This window comes from Hoplias malabaricus, chromosome 18 (assembly GCF_029633855.1).
Source record: "Hoplias malabaricus isolate fHopMal1 chromosome 18, fHopMal1.hap1, whole genome shotgun sequence".
Classification (NCBI taxonomy): domain Eukaryota; kingdom Metazoa; phylum Chordata; class Actinopteri; order Characiformes; family Erythrinidae; genus Hoplias; species Hoplias malabaricus.
In genome coordinates this window covers 14,053,484-14,079,122 of record NC_089817.1, presented here as the reverse complement: position 1 = coordinate 14,079,122, position 25,639 = coordinate 14,053,484, and the positions used below count along the sequence as shown (strand labels likewise).

The following is a 25,639-nucleotide window of genomic DNA, read 5'->3' as shown; positions in this document are numbered from 1 at the left end:
TTGGTCTCCAGGATGCTCATGCACACTTTAGTGGTTTCTTTTCTTCTAACACACCTGACTGAACTCATCAGCACATCGCTGAGTGTAAGGGAGTTTTAGAGCAGGGAGAGTGCTGAAATATGCAGTGCAGCAGCAAGACTGAAAAACACCGAGCTAATGAAGCGGAGGAGGGGGCAGGGATTGCAGATTAGCGACTTCTGATAGGCTGCTGAGCGGCACCCCGTGCCTGAAACCCCGCCCCTCCGCTGGATGTGTGTTTTTCCTGCGCCGCCGGCTGGCTTGTTGCCATGGAGACAGCGCTGAGACTGATGCGGTATGATGCGGCCGGTTATTAGTGGCGGATGAGCTCCGTCTTGCGATTTAATACCTCAAGCTTTTCAGCTCGTCTCTCAAATGTAGGCTACTCACCACCTCAGGAGGGCGAGCCGAGATCGACAGGAAAGCAATATGAGGGTCAAAACTGTCCTCTGGCTGGATTATGTTCAATGAACCTGTGTGTGACGGTTAATATAGCAGTAGCTTCCACACAGCTGCAGACTAGCAATAGGGGTAGTGTTCTAAATTATACAGTGTTTTCTTAGAGAATACTTTAAGTAAACAGATCTTTTAATATATATATATATATATATATATATATATATATATATATATATAATTTAGTTTTTTAAGGTGACAGTTAAGGTGGCTTTTTCATTGTGTTTCATTGTGACACATTGCATCTAGACACATGTTGCCTTGACATCTAGACACAGGCACAGTCTGGTGTACAAATTAATCAGAAAACATGACTAACATTATTGAAAATAATATTGAACAGTTTTTATCTCATGTTGCAAAACCACCAGTAACCACTAGATTTACTACCCACCTGAATTTTCCCCCTATAATAGTGCACTGTGGGGAATATTGAGCAGGGGGCATTTAAAAACATGCCAGAGGTTACATACGATAAAAGTATTTTAGGACTAGCCCTTCCAGGGCTAATAGAGATCGCACTGCAGCCTCTACAGTTTGGGTAAAAACAAATTTAATAGGAGAATATCAGAGGAATATGTGCATTTTTAAGCACTTTTATTTTTTATTTATTTTCTGCAGCACATTATATCAAATGGAACCAGGATCGTTCATGTGGTGCAAAATAAGCAGTCCGTTCCAGGCTGAGCATTTCAGCTTTGAAACTGCAGTGTTCCAAAGACAGTCTCACATAGGCAGATTCAGACAGTCAGGGTTTCTTACATCATAAAATTAACAAACCAATCCTGTCAGTTTGTGGGTTTGGCTTTCAAACTAAGCTCAAACTTCAGACAAGCGGCAGAATGGTGGATGGAGGAAGGGACAGAGATGGAACTCAAAATAGGACCTAAGTGTGAAATGATAATTATTTTTTTTCTATTGAAATATTCTAGTGGTAAAACAACACTCAGGTGTTTACAAATTCAACAGAACTGCATGTACATGGGACTAGCAGCTATTTAAGTAAATGACTAGTACATAGTAGTAATGGTATTTTGTTACATTAACTGTTACATGTACTCAAATACATTTTTAATGGATGGTTAATGTTTCACTGAGGTAAAGTTTAGCTATTTACACATTCGTAAGTTGTTGTTGTTTTTGTTTGTTTGCTTGTTGTTTTTACTTAATTCAATAATGAAGTGCTGACAGTATTAAACTGCTCTGTTGAGATTGATCACTTAAATTTTAGCTGATAGGCATTGAATGTACTGTAACATTCCATAAATTCTTTAGTAGCCTGTACTTTTAGTTTAGTATGTGTCATTAATTCAAAAATGATATCACTGACTGAATACGGTTGTAGGCTATTATCCATGTTTATGTACAAGCTGCTTGATAGTGCTGTGAACATGAATTTGAATGATTACTTGCAAATTGTTTGCAAAATGAAATCTGTTTTTCACTTGTTACAATACAGAGTTTGATAGAATATGTAAGGCCATCTCTTTTGTTACTGTAGTACAGACAGTTGTGTGATTTTTTAACAGTTTTTTACAATGTAAAAGATAATGTTATAGCTAAGATCAGTGAAATAAATCAGGCATCCACCTAAAGCTGTTTGCTGCTGTCTGTTTGTTTGAGCAAAGGAAGACATCAATATTTTACAATCCCCAATAAAAACACAACCATCAGTGCTGAGGACACCAGGTCATATTTCAGTATTGTCACCTAAACATACACATGGTTACTTTCGTTATTGTACAAGGCAGCCTAAACTGACTTTTTTAAATAATAAATATATAATGTATTAATAAATGTCTAGTTTATTAATAATTAATTAGTATTGTCTAATATTTCATATATTTTCATTGGGTTTATGAGTGAAGTGCAGTTGTGTTCTAATCATATAATAATAACAGATAGTATATAATGGGTGTGTGTCTGTATATTAATGAGTTACGAATTCATTATAAGAATTAAACAATAAGCAGTAACATAACATAGGATAAAATGTCATAATGACTTAATAATTAAACAAATTAAAGTAACTGTTCTTTCCAAATCACTTGAAATGATGTCTAAATGTCCAAAACTTTACAATATCTCAATTAAAGCACTAAAATCTCATTCAACTATAAGTCTATTATCATCAAATATACAGAAATGCAGTTTTTATAAATAATATTCTGAATATTAATGAATTATGTACATTTAAGTCCCTCAAAGGGCTGTGAGTTTTGCTTAAGCAGTGTAGTTATGTCATGTCTTATGCCAAGTCTGCCACAGTTAATAGGGAAAATATAGTCAGATGTTTAATCATTCATTTTTTAAGCATGTGTTTAAGCAACACAAGTAAGGTCAGAGCTACCACCATTTCCTGTCTGCTAGGCTTTTGGTCACTTATACATCAGCAGAGTTCAGCAAAAACATATTATCACACTGACCAGAAGAATACACCATTTAGAACATAATGGTTGTGAAAGCACATAGGCACTACAGCCCTATTGGGTTCAATTAAAGTAATACATTTCTCTGATCCATGAAGCCACACTCTGACAGGTTGACAGGCACATTTAAACACGACACCGTTCCACAGGCAGCCATACTTACAGTAACTTAATTATTTACTACTCTACCACAACACAATACATACAATTTATTCACAAGGACTGGTGCAACACATCTGACTCTGGGTTTCTGCTGCCACCTCTTGGTTGTAAGGGAACCAAAGGAATACTCCAAGTCATTTGAACTTCAACAAACTAAAACAATATCAGTAAAATAAAGTGGCTTTTGGTTTGTTTTGGAGAGGCCAGCAAATGTTAATGAGGTCTGATTTCAATACAAACATCCGATAAAGGCATGTTGGATCAGCTAAAGGGGTAATGCTTTACATTGTCATTTTAGTGATGCACTAAAACCAAAATTCAGGAGAGTTTCACACTGGATAAAAAACCCTGAAAACAAAACCAATTTCAACTTACTATATAACATATATTATATTAATGTATTGTTCTTGTTTCCCATGCTATTAAAACCTATCAGACTGATACAGGACAGCAAAAGAAACAGCTTCGTTTTCCCATCACAATCGAAATATGTTTAATCAATAATCAATCAATATCGAACTATGTTCTATCTTAAACATTAAAGCCAATTCTACATTTTCAACTTATTTCCAGAGTTTTTCCCCTAACGTGTCCCTATAAATTTTCATTTGATGCAAAATAAAATAATAAAAGCTTAAAAACAAGAAACACATACGTTTTGAAAATTATTATCAAATGGCAAATGAGTGAATAGTGCTCCATTTATTTTTTTTTCCTTCTTTCAAACATGTAAACAATACTGTGATCTGGAAACAATTATACATAAAAGACACTGTGTGAGTCCACAAATAAAAACAAATATAAACAAATATTGATACTCTGAAAACATCTTTTCAATGCATTTTGGAAATGCTGGAATGCTTGACAACATCAATAATCTTAAATATATATATAGACTTCTATAACGATAAACTTTATATTTAGTTCCATTCTTCCCCAGTTTTTAATGGGAAATTAAAAGTGCCCTTGTCCCAACGTACGCTTGTATCCTCTGACCTCTGATGCATTGACAGAATAGATAAAAATAAAGGCAGTTTTAAAATGGAGAGGGTGTCCTCTAAATGCCACTCTCTCCCTCATTTCAACCTGAAGAGACCCAAGACTCCCTGATAAAGCGATACTGCAAGGGAGAAAAATCAGCCTTCCTGAATTTTTTTAATCTGGGCAACCAGACTGAAAGCACAACCAGACCCAACAGACAGAATTAACCTAGTGGGTTTGTAATCTCGTAACCAGTTCTTTCTTCTGACTGAAAAGTCTAGATTATGAGGTGACTGGTGCCTAGATTTCTTTAATATGGTTGTGCAACACAGACATTAGTCAAGTACATTTTTAAGCCAATTTAAGCAATTACAAGCTGTCTTTCTTGTTGAACTTTAAGGAATACCCGATTGCGATTTCTAAACATTCCACCAAAGATCCGGCAGAGAGAAAGTCCAGCTCCACCTCAATGAATTTAATGTAGATGGGCAAGCCAGAAGAGAAGTCCTCGTCCTTGGGCCGGCCAGAACAGTTATCCTGTAGAAACCTGGTGATGGCAGACGGCTCACTGCGACTGCAATGTTTGCCTGAACTTTGAAAGTGTTGGACTAAGCACTGCTGCAGGGTGCGATCCTCCGCTATCCCGAGGTAGCAATAGGTCACTTTGGCTGACAAATTATTTTGTCTTTTCTCACCCGTCTCTGGTTCTCCAGAGGAGGAACCGTTGTCCTCTGCACCGGAGAAACTAGTCCCTGTCCTCTCTTCATACCCGATAGCATAGAGGCCATATGTTTTGGGTATGCCACCTGGCAAGAGGTACTGTGATCCGTTGATGCAGCCTGAAGTGCTGGTTTGTGCAATACGGATCCAGTCCACCTCCATGTGCAGCTCCAGGCAGCGTGCCTCACTGATCGTGATGTCCAGGAACTTATAATACACATTCTTCCAGTTCATCTTCTGCACCTTGGTCATGATGACCCTGCCCTCTGTCTTTTCGGGATTGAAGTATTCCCGTAGGCGCTTTCCCAGAGGCACCTGGGAGCTTATCTCTGCGTAATGGTAGCGAATGTCCTCACGCCAGCGAGTGTTGTAGCCTATGCCGAAGATAGCCAACTTGTTAGAGAGGTGAAGTCGTGAAAAATCCGTCCATGTCTGGAAGTGCTCCCATTTAGCCTCCACAGACTCCAGGATGCGCATCACATTATGCATCACGTCCTGACGCCTACAGGAAATCACATCAGAGTGTTTCCTTTGAACATGCACAAACAAATATTGTATCATCAAATCAGAATCAAAGAATAAAAGAAATACATTTACAATTTGCATGTATATGTTGATATCACAATGCACTACAAAAACCAGAATCTGGGAAAAGGAATGTTGGATAGAAATGACCATACTTCATATAAAGTACTTACTGGGTATGTTCTGAAGCCTCTGGTCTTAACTGTAGAATTCTGTTCTTTGGGAGCTGAATTTCTTCTGTGAAGTAGGACACTTTTTATGAAAATGATACATTTGTAATTTACATAAAATACATAAAAATATTGATATGCTCTTTTGCCATAATAACACTTAAAAATGATTAATTAGCACCTTATAAACATTTTGAAATGCTGTGACATAAAAAATGAAGCATATAAACTTTATATATCAGTGGCTTTTGTAATAAAAATGTAGATGTTTTTCTTAGTTACAGTCCAGTTCATCTGTACAATATAGTATTAGTTTGTGCACACTTGGCTGTGAAAGTATTATATGCACAGGTACTTCTGCCCTCTAGAGGCAACACACATCAGCTTTTTTTGTAAACTGCAGTTTCAACACAAGAATACCAGACTGTGTTTATTAACAGGCACTACCACAGCTGTGCTCACTTACCGGCCTCTATCTCTCCCTCCTGGAAAACAGAAGACAGGTCCTGGTTACACCAGTCCTCCTGAGGGTAATCCTCCATCGTACTGCCATCTGACTCCATCTCCTGATACAGACCGCTGCTGTTAATCAGGACTGGCTGGCAGCTCTGGGAATCCCAGCCTCCCTGCCCGAACACCTTCTCCAGCTGCTCGATGGAGTAACTGCTCTTTCGTTTCCCAATGCCATGCTCTTTCACACGGCTGTAGCATCGCCGCAGGGTCTGTGGAAAACAAGATAAAAATTCACTGTCAAATATGTGTATAGTAAAGGACTAAATAAAGAGACCACAGAGTATGATTAAAGTATGGATATATCAAGTGCTGCATAAGCACAAAGGACAATGTATGGTGTCAGCTGCAGACGTAAACACTGGACGCCATTGCAAAAATTAAAGAGCAAGGAAAGGAACTAATTTATTTATTTTTTTCAGTCAAAATAAATGCAAAAATCCTGAAAGACTGAATGATTTGTAGCAACCTGTACATGGACTAACCTGCCAAAATAATGGAGTCATGCAATTCATTTACTGTTCTTCTATTGTTATCAGGGATGCAGTAAGTGGACTTAGCATCTGAAGGCAGCAAACCAATTCGTAGTGCTACTTAGTTAAAGTGCACCTTCGCTCTTTTTTAAGTAAAAAATTGTTACTTCAGTGAAACAGTCTGAAGAATTAAAATGTTACTCCTTAGTTACAAATGACATCCAGTGTACCTTTTTTAGTTACATTAGGCAGACTGACGTTCTACAGCAGCTTATCATTTTGTCATACTCTTGGTAAGCTCAAAACTAAAAGGTATGAGTGACAAAAACTGAACTGTATTCATACAGAATGAAACTGAACCTATAACAACGGAACTAAATATGAATTAATAACATAGAGGAAAGAGTTGATTTATCGCTTTAAATTAACATCAAAGTACAAAGCATAGCAGCGTTATCATTTAACACTATGTATACCAATATAAACTTACATATTTTTGCCAAGATGCATGGTACTAAATGGAAACAGGTAACTCACTGCTACTGTGTTGTGATCTAGAGAGTTAAATGGAAATCAGCCGCCAAAAAGGCAATGCAAACGGCAAGGCAGCGCTATAGAAGGTAATGACTGTGCTTTAGCTATTGTCTCAGTGATCCAGAGTGAACACATCTGTGCAGCTGTGGAGAGAGGTGTTTTTTTCTTGTCTTCTGTTTGTCTGCTGTTGAAAGACAAATGTTTAGCTTCTGCTCTCTGTAGAACGCTGGTTAGTGTTTGCTGTTGACAAAAAAGCCGTTTTGCTGCTGTACCTTCATCCTCTCCCGACACTGGGACGGTGTTCTCTCATAGCCGAGCTCTGACAGCGCACGGGAGACGCGCTCGTACATGGCGGGACCGGGCGCCTTCCCGGAGAACACAGTCCCAGCCACCTCCAGCTGTTGCAGTCGCGCCTCGGCGAGCCGCTCGCTGCCCCACACCGCGATAAGCGCGTTGGTCTCGGACGGAGTCCACGACATCCCGCGACTCACGGTGCTGAAGCCGCTATTGGAGGCGGCCGAGGCCGTGGCGCTGCGGCCCGCCGCGCACACCCCCGCGCTTAGCGGTGAGAAGAGGCCAGGGGTGGAGCAGTTCGAGCGCTGCAGCGCCCCGTCACTCAGCTCCTCCGAGTCCGGGGACGGAGCCTCGGTTTTCGGAGCCTTCAGCGGCGCAGAAGACTCCGCGCAGCGCTCCGCGTTACTGGGGGCCGCCATCTTGCTGTCGCTCTGTTGCTAAGGGGAGGAGGGAGGGAGTCAGACGTTCAGCGTCACTAGTGACGGCTCAAATGATTCAAGTTCACCGAACCGACTCTTTATGGCCTTTGTTATTTGTCCTATCCGATTCACTAATTCAAATATGAACTACAAACCCTGGAAACAAAATACGCTCTCAGAAGGTTTCAATAACGTTCCATTTTGGTTGTGGGAACGTTGCATTGGAATGTTCCCTCAATGTGAATTTGTCCAGTTTTTCTGAGAACCTTTTTTTAGTTACAAAAACGTTCCGGGAACATTACCTCAAAATTATTTACACCAATAATTTAATATTCTAGGAACATTGCCTTCGAACGTTCTTAGAATGCTGCAAAATGATGTTATTAGAATGTTCCCATAATGTTCTGCTTTGGTTGTTGGGAACTTTGCACTGGAATGTTCCCTCAAGGTGAATTTGTTCAGTAATTTTTACGTTCTCAGTATGTTTTTCTTAAGTCTGCTTTGGAAATGTTCCCTGAAAGAGAAAAAAGTCAAATTTTCTTATAGTTTCCAGAATATATTTCCCCTGAATATTACTTCAACATTGTTTACACTGACAATTTAATGTTCTTTGAAGGTTTATAATTCCATTTTTTTTGTTCTTTCTTATTCAGATACGTGTCAGATGCGAGGAACAGTCAACAGTGCAGTGTCAAAAGTTGAGATATTTTTCAAATGATGGTTCTTTTAATTAAGTAATGAATTAATTTACGGTCTGTAACTGCTTATCCATTTCAGGGTTGTGGTGGGTCTGGAGCCTACCCGGAATCATTGGGTGCAGGGCTGGTCTTTTTAATATTCCTTTACTCTTTCTCAATATGTAGTTATTTTATTCCTCCCTTTAACATTCCCATTTAATAATAATAAATAAAATCACTCAAAATCACTCTGATTTGCCATGGTGGTCTAATTCAATAATGACAAAACTCAACTGCTATTATGCTGATAATGACATACTGAGGCAAAATCAGTGCAAGCTTAATGAATTTGAAAATGTTTATTATCATCATCACAGTTAAATGAAGTCAAAAGTTCAAACTTTGTAGGTCTCTGTATGCTCCATCTGCAAAGTAAACAACAGGTTTATTAAAGGTTTATTAAGTATTTCCTCGTATTTATCAGTTTATATAAAGCATTGTTCCAGTCCACCCAAGCCATATGTGGCAGTTAAAACACAAAGGTTTCTTGAAGTTTTATTGCAGTTTTTGACCTACAAGTTGTCAGTGTGCAAGGGGTGCCTGTGGCTTCTTACTCCTTCTTTGTTCAAGACTAAATTACTCGCTTGTGATAAGTTTGCACTGTACGGCAAAAGTTACAGAGCAATGCCAATGACATTCCCAAAGAATTTAGCAAGAACACAGTCTGCTATCTCTTTTTGTGTTTTTTTTTTTTTTTTTTTTTGATAGTTTATCTGAAGTTTGGAAAAACTTTTCCTTTCTGCTTTAATTCCTTAGTCATTTTAGAGTATAATAGCTTATATCCTCGTAATCCCTGTAATCTGCCCGTTCACTGATGTATAATAGAGGGCAGCCTTGGCCTAATGGTTAGAGGACCGGGCTTGGTACCGGTAGGTTACCCAGGACCAGCATGAACATCCATGGCAAGGCACTGAACTCCCAAACGCTCCTCAGGCCCCGGGGATGGCTGCCCGCCGCTCTGGGTGTGCGTTCACAACCCCTAGTGTGTGTGTGTGTGCGTGTGTGTGTGTGCGTTCACTGCCACGAATGGGTTAAATATATAATATGTTAAACAGAACAAATGTAACTCGTTTTCAGACAAATAAATCCTTTAATAATAGGTGTTCAAACTTTAGCACATAGAATTGTCAGAATTTTCCCTCTATGAATAAATAAACAAAACAAAAAACAAACAAAATATTATTAGCACATCTGTTTCTAACTCGCCTCTTGTCCGCTAGGCGGCGCTGCAAAGCTTTATTGGAGAACTGACAGTCAGATATTTCTAGATCTAGGTGTGTACACTGCTATAGTGTTGTTTTTTTTTTAATGTAAAGACGTAAATTCTGTTAACTAATAAATCTATTGATTTATTTATTTAAAGACTGATGTTATACACTAATTCTAGTGTATTCTATACACTAACTGTCAATCATCCATACATTGCTTGTATAAAAATTGAATTATGGCACTTTTATATTGCAATGACTATATTGTAGATATTTTTATTCATAAAAAAAAAAAAAACATTCGTTCGTGTAATCACTGGGTGCAAAATAGGAACACACCATTCATGGGGCTTCACACTCACACCTGAGAATGGAGAATTTTGAGTAGCCAATGCACATGTGTTATTGGAGTGTGGGAGGAAACTGGCCCACCTGGAGGAAACAAGACACAGACACAGGGAGAACACACCAGACTCCTCACGGGCAGTCATTCACCTGAGGTAGGGCTTGAACCCACACCTACAGAACCCGAGCGCTGCTGACAGCAATGCTACCTGTTGCACAAAACTTTCGGCCTTTGTTTTTTAAATCAGAGACATTAAATTCAAAATGGATTTTTTTCAATATTTTTTATACTTACACATATTTTTAAGGTCACTTCTTTATTGTTAATTAATTTCAGTCATGAGACCTTGCTGTATCCGAGCTCCTCTCTTGATTCAGTGATGAGTGACGGATCTGTCCATGCATGCATTTCCCTTAAGTGGCCATTGAGGAGTGTAATTCTGCTTCTGAGATGATTTTCTGTGCTGAAGGGCTGTCATTTGTCGTCCTACAGGGACTACAGCTCAATTTAGCCGCAGCTTGGCCAGCTGTCCAACACTTACCTCTCATAAGGCCAGAGGTCATGACCTGGCCGAATATATCTGTGTGCATGTTTGTGCTGTGTACTGACAACTTCCATGTGTTTTGTGTCTTCTAAAGGTTAGATATGAGGAATCAAGAGACAACATAACCTTTAAGCACTAAAGATCTTTTCTAGGCAGCAGCTGTGGACAGGAGGGGAGCTGGTCAACAGGGTCTTGCAGATACTTCACCATGTCTGAGTGTATTAAAGTGTAAAATGACTGGAGTCTTTCTACTTAGATGGGTATAACACTGCAGTACAAATTTAAAGTGTTTTCAAGTTTGAAATGCCAATGCAGTTTTACATTCCCAATCGAGTGGGGATATCTTTGCAGCTTGATTCATTATTTTATTTTGTATACTTAATACCCCTTCACTTTTAATTTTTATAGCATACATTATATTTTCCTATGTATTTATTATTAACTTAGCATACAGTGTGTGTTGCTGTAGTACGAGTGGATCAGTAGTTGGTCTGCACCCCTCAGTACAACTGTTCTCCTATTGTTACAGTACTGGCAGAGAGACGATGGGAAATTCAGAAAATGAATCAGCAATGAAAGATCTGCAGTCTTATTCCACTCGCTTGCAAATTATATTAAAATGATCAAGGCACTCAGTCCCAACTGACATGCACTATTTGAAACCCACTTTCAGAATGAATATCTAATATAAATCTCAGCAGCAAATGTTGGGATATATCACTGGATATTTGCAAATGCAAATCTAAATAGGAAAACTCATGTCATGTGCATATTATACCCGTCAGTTATGCAGTGCCACACCTACAGATTAATGAGGCGAGGCAGATGCTCGCTCATGCTCGAGACCGAGGTAGCATGATCCGACTCGTTCTTGAAGTGTTTCCCATCGCAGGGCTTTAACTACTGCTATTCTCAGTCAGATCACATCAACTGCAAAGATCACACTCTTCTCCTCTGAGTGAAATCAAGTCAGTGGCCAATTATGCTCAGAGAAGTCTGGATTTTAATGACAGAAAGAGAAGAAATTATAATTAATTTTTCAAACATTAATGTCCTCTTGGACATGAACAATGATTACCTTAATATTTCCAATTTGTTTTTTTAGGTGTTTGAATGCAATTTAAGTGGCCTTAAAGAGTCTAAATTCCTTTGCATTTCAGTAAATGTCAAATATGCATAACTCACAGTATGCAACAATATTTAAAGTAGTCAAATATTTAGCACATCTACAAAAAGTTCTACCACACTGTAGGGGTTGTGCTTGAATTGGAATCATGTAGAAAGGGGATGAGAACATCATTCTGCGTATGATCTCAGCTGCCAGGAAGCAATTTTCTCCCCTGTTTGTGCAATTGGTGTTTGGAGTGTCCAGACTGACTGACCCCACATGGGGTTACAGATGTGCTGCCTCTCGCCTCTCACAGGGCTGACAGGGACAACTGTGCCAAGATCACCCTCACAGTTCTTACTGCTGGTCTCAGCCAGCTCACTGATTGATATGCAAGTCTGTTTTCACCATTAAAAAAAGAAGCCTTTAAGTTATAACAACGAGAAAGGTCTCAAAACGTGTATATATTACTATTTCATATTTACGATTATAATATCTGATAGTTCATTCATTCACTCACACATAATCATTAAATAAGTTACTCACCCTTTACATACATGGATATTTTCCAGCATCTCCAATTCAATCTTGCAGCTAGTTACATTTTCTCTTTATCACAATCCCAGCATCCCTGTCCCTTCTGGGATGCTCAGGCCATTGGTCTCCAGACACCCAAGAAGCTTGTTTGTAGCTTTTTTGTCTATATTCAAACGTTGCTTCTCACATTTTTGTGACCTGCAGCAAAAAACAACATGTATGTTTAATATCTACATTTGGCTTCTGCTGGATCATTCATTCATTCATTCATTATCTGTAACCGCTTATTCAGTTCAGGGTTGCGGTGGGTCTGGGGCCTACCTGGAATCATTGGGCGCAAGGCGGGAACAAACCCTGTTGGGGGCACCACTCCTTCACAGGGCGACACTCTCTCACACATTCACACCTTTGGACACTTTTGAGTAGTCAATCCACCTACCAATGAGAGTTTTTGAACCATGGGAGGAAACCGGAGCACCCAGAGGAAACCCACGCGAACACAGGGAGAACACACCAACTCCTCACAGACAGTCACCCGGAGCGGGAATCGAACCCCCAACCTCCAAGTCCGTGGAGCTGTGTAACAGCAACACTACCTGCTGTGCCACTACGACACCCCATATTTGATTCCTATTTAATATGTCATAATAATTTTAAGTATTTTAAACCTTGAGATGTGAATATCTGATAATGATGTAGTCTTAGGTCATTACAAGGCACTATCTTAATCCTTACTGCCTTTAAACTATAATAATGAGAACACTCAGCATTTGTGTAAATCTGGCTGGCTTTTCTGAAGTGCATTTCCCCTGATCCAACAAACCCACTTTGGAAGGGGAGGGGAAGGGTCTCTGGGAAGGGTTTCTTGATTACCTGATTGCAAAGATATGTTTGAGCAGTAAAAATAAACCCAAACCAACAAAAAAGATTAAGGCACAGGTCTTCTGTGTCCAAGGAAAATAAAAAGGTAAATTAAATGTAGGAAATCAGAACCTTCAGGAATCTTCTGTAAAAAGAAGGATGAGTTAATCCCAGAGGAAAACTTTATTGCTCAAAAGTTACTTATTGATAGCCAAGGAGACTTAATGGTGTTTCTCTTAAAACTACTAGGAGTGTTATCATAGTATGAGACTTTTTCTGAGATCTCCAAAAAAGCTCCAGATGGGTCACTGAGCACAGTGAGGAATTTCACTCAGAAGAAATATGTGTGCAATAGGAAAGAGCAAAGGTTACCTTAGGCTCTGCATCTGATTCCCATCTGACACCTAATGGCCTGCATGTTCCAGCGATACTGTACTAAAACTATAATCTATGTATACCTGCTTTATACACTGGTTCATTTCGTTCAAAGCAATTTAATATTTTATTAATGTGAGTTGCACTTGCAATTTAATATAATCATCACTTTTATATTTTTTGCTACACTTCTGTGCTAAATATACTTCCTTTCTCTTTCTTGTTTCCCCATTTCTTACAGGGAACACTATGTAAATATACAGAAATGTCTTGATATGAAACAAAGTGTGTTGCTGTGCTTTCTGTCCGTGGCACACAACCTTCACAGTTTTGAGTGAGTCATCATTGTTGCATGTCTCTTCACACCCGCCTTCAAATTCTGTTTCATTTCATTGCCCTCGACTGGTTCCAGATCAGATCATTATCACGGCGGTGTGAATCATCATTAGGCTCACTGAGCGACGTGGCTGATTGGAGATCAGATCATAATTACACCACTGTGAATCATCATTAAATTCACTCAGTGGCACGGCTGATTGCAGCACCTGCAGACAAGCATTCACTTCTTGAGCACTTTAGCAATTTGGCAACTAACACAATGAGACAGCCTTAGCTCTAAACAGCATGCATCAAAAGCACCTAGACACCAAGTCAGAACCACAAGGAAAATACTAAACGTGGGTTGATTTTTAAAACCTTTATGTTTACATATATAATTTTTGTTTATATATGTATTAGTGTTTAGACTATGTACTGGTATCATATCAGGATATATGGTTTTAATTTCCGAGGCAGTTTTCTTTTTCACAGTTAAAACAGCACATTATTTCTACAGAATACAGTCTAATTGTTATTCTGTATCCATTGAAAGATTAGATTTATCCCTTGTGTGTTGCTCGGTTATTTGGGACCCATTATCAATGTTACCCAAAATAAAAATAAATATGATTTATTATTATTTCAACCTCAAACTCATTGGCCTTGTGTCAAGTTCTGCGCAGAACTTAATAAGTAACACGTGTTCTATGATACCACAACCCTAAACTGGATAAGCTGTTACAGACAATGAATGAATGAGAGAGAGAGCGAGAGAGAGAGAGAGAGAGAGAGAGAGAGCGAGAGCGAGAGAGAGAGAGGTAGACTGATATGGGTACCAGACTTGTTTGGTGAGCACTGGTGTTTTTTAGACTGACATGAATGTGTTAAAGTTTTTAAAATGTTTTTCCAAGTTTCATATGTTGATAACAATTCTTCATTTTTGACATTTTGTTAAAATAAAATGAGCATTATTATTAATAAATATGATCCAGCAGAGCCCTGTGAAGGACTGGTGCCCCCTCCAGCCTTGCGCCCAATGATTCCAGGTAGGCTCTGGACACACTGAACTGAATAAGCGGTTAGAGATAATGAATGAATGAATAGATGATCCAGCAGAGGCCAAATGTAGATATTAAACATACATGTTGTTTTTTTTGCTGCAGGTCACAAAAATGTGAGAAGCAACTTTTGAATAAAGACAAAAAAGTTACAAACAAGCTTCTTGGGTGTCTGGAGACCAATGGCCTGACCATCCCAGAAGGGTCTGGGATACCGGGATTGTGATAAAGAGAAAATGTAACCAGCTGCAGGATTGAACTGGAGATGTTGGGATATATCCATGCTAATTTATTAGAAGAACAATGCAAATCTCCTGAAATAGATGGAAGCTGTATGTAAAGGGTGAGTAACTTATTTAATGATTATTTGGCCATTTTGATTCTTAATTAAATAAATGATATCATATTATAATGTCTCAGTCTTTTGCACAATATTGTATGTGTGAGTTGTGTTTATACAACTGTAAAATCAGTATTTGAGTGATAGAATTCTGCTTACACCAGCATTTCTGAGTGAATGGTTACTTATTATTCACCCTATTATGTGGTAAGCCATTTCCAGCATGGGCCAAATGAATATTTCGGGGGACAAATTAAAATGACGCCACATGCCAGACAGATTGGTACGGACCCACATCCTTTATCTCATTAAGCTCTGTCCTGTCCTCCTGAATTCTCCTGCATGTCTTCAGACAATAGCCACTTTTGCTCATCAGAGAGCCGGAGGAAAGGCCCCCTCCGAGCTGTCCAGCCTCCCAGTGTGGATTTACCTCAGTGCCTTCCACAGCTGAGACCTAGTCTTCTGGGACCACCGAGCCGGCGGTTAACCCCTCCAGCGGCGAGGCCCAGGTGTCTATCTGCCATCACACATCAGGCTAATTCCACAAAGCCCCCTGAACCACACGCGGCCCCTCATCAGCAGAACATTTACATCAGGCGCCAGTCTCATTAAGGTGAGGCTGACGTAGCTGCTGCTAATGAATGAGTCCATAACGGAGGGAAAGAGTCTCCTGTCTCAGGGCAGTCAGGTAGCAAGGTCAGGGCCAAAGCCATGTCACGCCTCTGTGACGATGAATAAAACAGGGCTGTCTGCAGGGGGGCTGTCTGTGGGGGAATCCAAGTTCAAGGCCCCACCAGGGCTAGGGTAAGTATTGGCAGTTGGGAGGGCACATGTCAATGGGAAGTGCTGAATGCTAAGAGTCTTCCAGTGAAATGTTCGAGATATTGTCACTGTTGTAAAACTTAGTAGGTCCAAATAACATTAATGGTAATGGAGTTTTAAAGATATGTATCATTTTAAAATGAATGCTATCAAAGGGGCGTTTGTCATCCTGTGGTGGAGTAACTGCATACTACTTGTCTGCAAAGGCTTTACACTAAATGTTGGAACATTGCAGTGAAGATTTGATGGAATTCTGACATGACCATTATAGTGAAGTTAAGTGGTGATATTAGACGACTAGTTCTGGATTACAAGCATCACACCAGCTGGTCCAAAGAAATCAAATGAAGCTCCATCACTCCAGACAAAGCAGTTTCACTGCTCCACAGCCCAAAGGTGGCAGTGTTTAGGGTCATGTGCAGCTGCTCCAGAGGGTCGTGTTTCATTTCATGCTGCTCTCAAGGAATGCACCTTAAAGAAGCTCATTATTCACTCACTTGTACCAACATTTTGGATATATGTTTAGACAAAAGTATATGGTAAAGGTCCTGTGAAAATTGTTGTTTTGATTGGAGCATATTTACATTATTAATAAATCTATCTTTATTATACTAGAAAATATCCAAACCCAATTTCCGTGGTATGTAAACCTGTTTTTGTTTAAGAAAGATTTGCCAAACGTGAAGACCTCCAGATAATATCATCACTGTACCATCACCCTCAGGACAAATCTTCCTTATGTTTAAAATAATAACTTGACTATATATTTTAAAGTCATTTTGTACTATTTCTGTGTTTCTAAGTTTTTCTATATATTTTAACACGTTGTAAAGAGGCATTAAAGTTTTCAAACTATGTAAAAAGTAAAAACAAGATTTTGTCCTACCAGTAAAAATATGTTTACAGGACAGTGAAGGTATTGTGTTCTCAGAGGAATCATGGACTGAGTAATTGCAGTAATTTGCATTGTAATTAACTGCTTTGTGATGAACATAGCTGATATATTTGGGGGTTGAAATGAACCTCAGGCTAGTATCACATATGAGGCAGTTAATGAACTAAAGGCTTATAATTACTAGAAGGTCTGTTCAGATGCTTATAAAACACTTTAAAGCATGAGGGCTATTCCTTCATCTTTTTTTTCTTTAGAGATCCGCAATACTCACAGCCCTTATTATCTTGTTATCTGTTCTGTGTAGAGTGTCTCTTAATTTGTAGCTAAAATAAGATTAGTGCAAATGTATTGGCTAGAATTTCACTTAATTACCATTGATTTTCCATAATTAGGTTGTCTAAATGACCAAGCCTTACTAGAGGAGATGTTCTAACAAGAAATACCATTTTTGGATCGTTTATTATTTTCCTCAAGACTTTTAAGCAAGGCAGTTTTTCCTATAAGCACAATATGCCTAGGGCTCCTACTCCCCAGTGGGCCCTCAAGCCATGGTAATGACAATGACAATGGATTTGCTTGTATAATTTATTTTAAAATTTGGTTGGTATTCATTTGTTCATGTGTTCATCCATTCATTCATCTTTTGTTACTAATTTATTTTGATTAATATAGCTGTGAGTCCAATGACTACCTGGAATCACTGGGCAGAAGGCAGGAAAACACAAGGGACAGGGCACCAGTCCAACACAGGACATCACACACACACATTATTAAGCTTCTGTACCACTTTCATTTCATTAAAATTTCATGTAAATGTTTAGATACCCCTAATGAAATGAAAGTGAATATTAATGATTTCAAAAATACGTTCTTTGTATAAAAAACAAAAATGCAGAATAAGTTTTATTTACGAAGTGATATACTATAACTGAGATACTCCTAGCCCTTAATGTAGATTATTTGTAATGTAGTGTACTTTAAACTGCATTAAAATGTGAAGAAAATGTCTTATTCTCATTCATACAGTCAACAAAAAATGTAATTTGACGAGGTCGGCCTGAACCTTTGTTAAAAAAAAATAAACAAAACTACTATTGAAACTGCTGGAAACATCAAGTCGTCCCAAATATTCCTTTGTTCAGAATGTTCAGAAACAACTTTGTTTTCAAGTGGCTAAAAAGCAGAGATAATATGCTCGTTAGAGTGAAGATAGTCCATCACTGTGTGTAATGGTCAGTTGAAGGAGCTAGTGTGGGTGAGGGAGAGAGTCTTTATAATAATGATTGGTTGGTGCATGGCGGGAGTGAATAATGTGGCCTGCTGCAGATTGATGTTCTGTGTGAGTGATATATGAGTGATGAGTTGGCCGGACTATGGCGTGGGTGGGGGGTGGTTTGAGGGTCCCGGGCAGACCTCAGCCTGCGGTGGTGGCCCAGCTGTGGGCCAGCTGCATTCTGCCTCTTGTAGGACAGGGATCAGCCCCTGACCCAGGGCACTGACCACAGCTCAATATGCCATTACCCCCAGCAGCTGCTAAGACTGACCACTATTCTCATGCTGAGATACTTTTCTGCTCATTATCCTGAGGGGTGTCATATAGGTTCAGTGCATGTGACAGCTTTGTCAATGTGCAAACACAGAAATCTAGAGGTGATTTGTGTCTGCAAAGACCCCAAATAATACAAATACGGATTTTGTTATATTCTCATTAAAACAGGCCTTTGGTGATTTCTTAAATGACTATTCACAAATCTGTTTGATGATATTAGTGGCTTAGAGGGCTGACATAAAAAAATCCTGTAAAAGGCTTATATAAATATATCTATAGCCTTATGAATGCGGACCTACTATAAAGTGCGGCTGAACATTGTTCTCTGTTTACATTGTTCAATACAGATAAGTTAACTTATATTCTTATAGTGGCTTCTAAAGGGTCTAACTTTAGAGGAGCTGGGTTATGGCCTTAAAGTTTCACTCAATGCGTTCAATCTTATTCTAAAAACAAACAAACAAACAAAATAAAACCTGATGTAATAGGTGATGATAGAGGGATTAGAAAGTTCATTTTAGGATTCAATGAGTTTTTTAAAGACTTTTCTTATGTTTTAGTGGTTTCTAAGAGTATAGGTTATGGTTTGAAAGTTTAAATCAATTAATTCTCCTTATTAGTAAAAGGAAGACATCACAAAAATATAGATGTGTGTTAGATAACTGTTCTATGTTCTCACCATTAAATAAAGTTCACTTAATACTTCTAGCTGTTTCTAAATGATTTAGTTAGGCAATTGTTCAGAACTGAGGTCCAACAATGCAATCCAAAAAAGAAAAATGTAGAAACTTAGTTCCAAATTCTAGGCTTCTGTCTGAGATCTACACATTTTTGTCTATAGACAGTTGGTTCATTTAGGAAGCATTTTGTCCTCTAAAACATCCTCTGAATGGGTGACCATAACTTAGTTGAACGTGGAATGTGTGACTGAAGTGTATGAAACATATCACAGCATGGCATTTCAGATGGCGGCTCTCTAAATCTCTGCATGGTGATTCATTCAGTCGACACCTTTCAACTGCCTCGTAATGAGTGGGATCGGTGTGTGGAAATTGGCCCACTTGCTGTCTCCTCACTTTGTATGCCGCTGATTGATAACCACAATAAAGGCTGGAGCTGCTCCATGGTGAGTTGGTGTCTGCATGGTCTTATCTGTGCCTGCTGAGGGTCCTCAATTAATCACCGTTCCTCAGGGGCACTGAGCATTCCTAGGGGGACTGGATCTGGATACATGTCTGCCACTGCTAATTTTGAGATAAAAGTTGGGCATGAAGTTTCTGAAATGGGTTTGACAAGGTGTCAGGAAAATCCTGTGATCTGCTGGCAGATGTGGTCTAACTTGGCCTTAAAACACTCCATGAATTCTGCATAAATGAATTACAAAGGCTGGGTTTAATTGGATGGCTAATGATAGTGTCATTAGGTGAAATAATAGGAAAATCAAGCAAATGTCCTCTTAAGTTGACTTGTTTATAAGTAAGTTTAGGCTTTACACAAAAGCCATACTGAGTAAAGCCATATTAAAAGCTCTCACTAATGAATCATGGTAAGTTGCAGGCGGATCGGCCTGTCACTTCTGGTCTGAATGTGTGTATTGGGGTTCAGGGGTCGTTGTCCTGGGCTGAAGTCCTGTAACATGACATTTTCCTGCAGGGTTAAAGGTCTCCAACCAAATGTCAGCGCACTTGGGAGTGGGCAGATGGCCAGCAGCCTCTTTTTTGCCAGGACTCTAGGAAACTAGGACTGGTGTTAAACACAAACAGACAGATAACCTTAAATCAGAAGGCTACAGTGTGCAAGCACCTTTGTGTTACTCCTACAGTTTCAGCTTGTTCTCTCTTAATCTCAACACCTCAGAAAAAGCCATATACAACAGATGTCAAGATTTATGTTGTAGCTTTATTTTACAGTAATTAAACAGAATAGGGCTGCCCAAATTTCATGAGGACTTCTGAAAAATTGACCCTAAAAAAGAAACCTATATATATTAAATAGGTGACAAATAAAAACCATATTTCCTTTTGAACCATTTTGAAGTAAGATGTTTAGTAAATACATACAAATAAAACATAATTCAATACAGTATAATGCAATACAAATCAAGTAAACCAGTGTATTTTCTTGTTATCAAACTGAATCCTATCAGAACTTTCTATGGTGTACAGTTTTATCTCTGGCACTTAGCCCATCACAAACATTTGGCCTTTGAAGACAAAGCATTTTGTATCAATGATCTATAAGAACAAAAATAGCCTAGATTTAGCGCTAACAAATGTTACCTAAACATGCCTGTCATTTTTGCTGATACCGTAGCATGAATTGCATTTATCTACAGTTATTAACTTAAAAACAGTTCTTTCTTTTTACCCAATTTTCTTACCAATGTAGCCATTTGCCAATTCCAACTTTTAGCTAAAACTCCTACAATCACACAATGCTAGTAAGCTGGGAGGAAGGCTAGTACAAACCTCCTCTTTGTCATGTAAAGCTTACCACTTCCTACTTTAAAACAGCTAACACAAAACAGCTGGACAGGTCAGCATGCTTGGAGAAGAACACTAACTGCCTGGATCTGTTATGTTAGCTAGCAAGTACCATCAATATCCATTGGTTAATGCTGATGTAATGGAAGGAATATTCTAGGAATATTTTTGTTAAATGTTTCTGCATTTTTTTTCATGTTGTGGTTTATGCATATACAAATATGACACAGAGACCATTTGTTACACTTAGCAGCTTAACTATTTTCTAATTAATAGAATATTTTCAGGTCAAAAATGGCCACGTGAGTGGTTTACCATTATGTTTTATGGTTTGACCTCACTGGGTCTCTGTGCTGTAACTCATGTACTGATGCTGAAGAGCGGATGGGTGGGTAATGGTCTAAAAGAGAGAATGATAGAGAGAGAGGCGTGGAGGTACGTTTGTGGGGGAGATGTCCCTGCTGTGAGCCTAATTAAAAGGAGTTCGGAACAGAGGGGCTTCTGGGGAACCCAGCGGGGCTTTGCCTCTCCCCCTGCCTTTCATTAATGTACAACAGTCTAGAGTCTACAGAGTCTACAGTACTACAGCTTACAGTCTTCTCTCCACTTCTGTTCTCTTCTCCTAATAAACAGGAAAAATTATTTTTCCAGAGTGCAAGTTCTCTCTGTCTGTCTCTCTCTTTCTCTCCTTCTCTGTTCACACACTATTCTCCTTATTTTTTTAATACAAAAATATGTATACTAATAGCATTTATGAAAGTCAAGCCTTTTGAAGTTTTTAAATCCATTTTTTATTTACCATTAACATACATATGATAATTGTCACTTGTATGAACCTTTACATTATTGTCTTTAAAACCAGTCACACAACTCGAAGACACAACCTGCCATTTCCAATGTTCAAAAATTAATGAAATTTTGAAATCAGACTTAGAATACAAACTTAATGCATTCAATTTCATTGAAACTAAAAGGACTGTTCTGCCTTCTTCAGTTCTTACTTAATTTTAAGACACAATACTTCATTCTGACATAAAGTATGTGTAGTGTATTACTCACTTTGAAACTGGCCCACATCGATTGGGGCCAATAGAAAATTTGAAAAGCCACCACAGATAGATATTAAACTGGGAATGCTTTGTACTTCTACATGATTAAAAGTTATAAACTTCAGCTATACAAACTACCAGTGAAAAACCATGACTATTTGAATGTCAAAATCTGGTCAAAGAATATGCTAGTCCTCTTTCTTATAGTGACTCTTTCAGTAAGAGCCTCTGGCATATAACTCCCACTTCAGTGGTCCACTCTGAACAACTGAATGAAACCTAGTTAGAAGACATCCCATAGTCTTAGATTGTAACAGAGCCTAATGCAGCATTAGCAGCCTTGTGCAAGGCCTCTTACTAGTATAATATGCTGTGTCTGACCAAGCTTGCAACTGAGCCCTTGTTTGTTCTGTGCAGTGTTTTAACACTACAACCACTTAATGATTTTATTAAATAAAAACTTAAAAATACAGACATGCATTGTTAATAATCCCTCTGAGGGCCTATAGGCTCCTTCTCTAAGAGAGTTCCCTTGCTCTTAAAATGACCATTTTGGGCATATAAAGTTTTTGTATCACAACAGCACTACATAAGCTTAGCCTTGTCTAATGCCATAGGTGTCTGCTTAATTATATTGTAATTACATTGTCTGGCATGCTGACTCTAGAAGTGGCAGCCCTCTCAGGCTTTGAAGGACTCCCTCTTATTCAAGTAAAGGTCAGGCCTCTCTTCAGAGCATCTGCCTTTCCATTCATCATCTAATAGTTATATTCAGGTTTTGAAAAGATCAGATTGCATCAATCACTTCAGATCTTTTGATGCACAAGTAAATGTTAATGTGTTTTTGACTCTGTTAACTAATAAGAGGTCACAGTTGATGATGCATTGTGTTTTAAGTGAATGTTACTGTGTACAAGACTGGCCAAACAAAAAAAAATTAGCAGATATTCGATTACTGTAGTGATTTGAGTAGGGCACTAGAGGAGAAAGGAGGGGTGACTTTGTCTTTGTTCTGATTATTCTCAGTGTGTGTGTGTGTGTGTGTGTGTGTGTTTGTGGGTTCATCCAGGATCAATTAAGATTAACTATGTGAGGGGATAATGAACCTTCTTCATCCCACTGTGTATGTATTTTGGAGGTGGGTGCTAGGGACAATGCATGTGTGCACAAACATATGAAAATGTTGTTATTATAATAATAATAATTATTGTTATTATTATTAATAAACACATATTATCATACACATAATACACATCTGACCTAATCCTTAGAACCTCAAATTTATCACATACCTTTTGGTGGGATTATTGTGCAGTTAAATAGATGGGAGGGTGAAGCCAGTCAAATTTATCCTCTGAGAGTTGTGAAGCTAGCCATCATATCTATTTAAATTGACATTTTAGTTTTTGGACATTTTAACATGCTTGGAGAAGAACACTAAAAGCTAATTCTGTGGAACTCCTAACAGACACGCCCCAGAGCATTGGTGTCTGTCTGGTATTATTTGATTTGACCCAACAGAAAGACAATCTAACCCCAGTAACTCACCTACAAAAAGAACATACATAGTTCTATACACAATTCTCTAAATTTCTAAAAGTGTGTGAACACCTGACCATGCAACATCGATCGTTAAATGTTGTATGATCGCTCAGCCTTAACAAACGCTCACAAGAGCGACTTCCACTCATCCCAAAAATCATAGATGGTGCTCTGTTATGGATGGTGTCTCATTTCATTTCATGCTATCTTTGGAGATTACGAGCTGAATGTATAACTGAATGTCTAAAATAATCTTAGATTAGCTGCCTTCACTATATATAAGGGGTGATTTAATAAAGATATTAATACAATAATATAAAGTAGTATTAAAAAACTCCACATGAAACCTACTTTCTTTATTTGTAGAATAATATCTAAAAATGGCCATCTATACCTCCAAGTGGGATACACATTTTAAGAGTTTACCAAATTCTATAGTGATTTACACTCTAAACAGTAAACTTTTGTCCTGGTGCACAACTGTTCTTGACTTGAACTCTTGAACTTTTTTTGAGCTAAATAACTGCAGTCAATACAATATCCAGTCTTTGTGACTGTCTGACTTCAGAGAATTCCAGCTCTAGGTTGAGGAACTTCCTTCCCTAGTGCTGGCATGTCCCTCATTAGCATGGACCCTTCATGAGCTCTGTTAAAGTGTGGGATGCCGAGGGGAGGGATGCTCTTTATTCTTCCCCCCAAAAAATCTCCCCCAGATGATCCCAGACCTGCTCGTCCATCACACTGTCAGACCATGATGCTCTCGGGGACCAGGCCATACCAGCCCATGCATATTCAACCAGCCAGCACCCCCACAAAGGGCCCTAAAGCAGGACAAATGTGGCCATGGTAAGGCCTGCCAGTGCCACACACCCCCACCTAGCCATATTAATGCACTAATAAAGAGGCCACAGATTCCCCCTTCAGTGATACGTCCCACAGGACAGTAGGGATAATTAAAGGCCTCATGCCATATATGAACAACAATCACTCATTTCCACAACATACGTGATGATGCAGAATGACATGAGAAATGGTGGCATTTCCTGAGGACAATGTTTGTCCCAGTAATAAATTGCCAAAGATTTCTTAAAATTCATAGTTCTTGGATTGGTTCTACAAAACAAAACAAAAAACCTTTAGGATTGTACCAAACTTTTATGTTACATATATTTGATGAACAAGGGTGTAGTAAGTTACAATTACTTAAGGGCCACGTTTGCACTTTTAATCCAAAACACTTTCATAAATTTCAGACAATGTTTTCTCACCATTTTCTACGTTCTGTTTTCACACTGGAAAAAAGGGCCTGTGTTCGTATGCAGCCCTAGTGTGGTAAATGGGGTCTCGGTCAGAAATGGGACCACATGTGTGACTCTAAAAGGTGGAACAGACTCCAAATTTGGGTTACCAATAGATGTATGAAAGTGTTACAAAACTAAACAGCTCCAGTTACAAATGTTTCTGTGGTAACTTCTGCCACATGCAAGCTACAGTCGGCTTCTTATTCAAATTTACCATTCCACCTTAAAATATGTGGCGTATCTGGATGAGCTTAAACTGGGGAGGTGGGGTGGGGAGTTTGTTCTGCTGTGAGTCCAGAATATTCTCTGTTGCCTGTACAATGATGACAAATATTGCTGGATTTGTACATTCAAGTTGTAATAGCAATTATGTTATTGTACATACACCAGAACTGAGTGTCCTCCTCCAAAAGTGTTGAGCCGTCCAATTATATTGTGGCTGGCTTTACGTGTTTTGAAGGCAATTGCTTGTCTCTTACTTTGGTAATTTCATGCATGAAGGGGAAAAGTAGGTATAAGTCAACTGGGTAAAGCAACAATGATACATCTAGGCTTCTAAGGGTTAAGATTTCTAATATTTATTTCCTTACTGGAAATGTTGTTGTGCCTTCCTCAGTTTCACCATACTCCTGCATGTCAGCTTATTCTCACATACTTTTTAAAAAATATCCTTAAAATAAATTATGCATATGCCCGCACTATTCCAAGGGCATTTCACATTTATTTTGTCCTTTTGAGTATTTCACGGTGGGATATACATATATACGTGTCTCATTCAGTGCAAATGAAGGGCAGAGCTTAAATAAAGGATCTTATTAGAGACCGAATAGATGTAATGAGCTGAATAAGCCTACTCTTCCATTTGGTATTCCACT

General features: G+C 38.7%; 1 protein-coding gene across 2 annotated transcripts; it reads right to left on the bottom strand.

Annotated features, from left to right (window-relative positions):
* Positions 1–3,451: 3,451 nt before the first annotated feature.
* Positions 3,452–7,692, bottom strand: LOC136674905 (myb/SANT-like DNA-binding domain-containing protein 2). 2 transcript variants are annotated; one of them, XM_066651210.1, is made up of 4 exons: positions 7,251–7,692; positions 5,928–6,183; positions 5,465–5,528; positions 3,452–5,295 (listed from the first exon to the last, which is right to left on the bottom strand). In XM_066651210.1, the coding sequence occupies exons 1-4, from the start codon at positions 7,689–7,691 to the stop codon at positions 4,416–4,418; spliced, it is 1,641 nt and encodes a 546-aa protein (XP_066507307.1). In that variant the 5' UTR covers position 7,692; the 3' UTR covers positions 3,452–4,415. The 2 variants fall into 2 exon arrangements, with proteins under 2 accessions (XP_066507307.1, XP_066507308.1); XM_066651211.1 differs by having other exon boundaries at positions 3,452–5,268.
* Between the last annotated feature and the right edge of the window lie 17,947 nt (positions 7,693–25,639).

Excerpts from the sequence above, each read along its gene's own strand:
- LOC136674905 (XM_066651210.1), bottom strand. The coding sequence starts at position 7,691 with ATGGCGGCCCCCAGTAACGCGGAGCGCTGCGCGGAGTCTTCTGCGCCG. Across the intron at positions 5,529-5,927 it reads GGAGGGAGAGATAGAGGCCG|AAGAAATTCAGCTCCCAAAG; the intron begins GTAAGTGAGCAC and ends CCTACTTCACAG. Across the intron at positions 5,296-5,464 it reads GAGGCTTCAGAACATACCCA|GAAACACTCTGATGTGATTT; the intron begins GTAAGTACTTTA and ends GCATGTTCAAAG.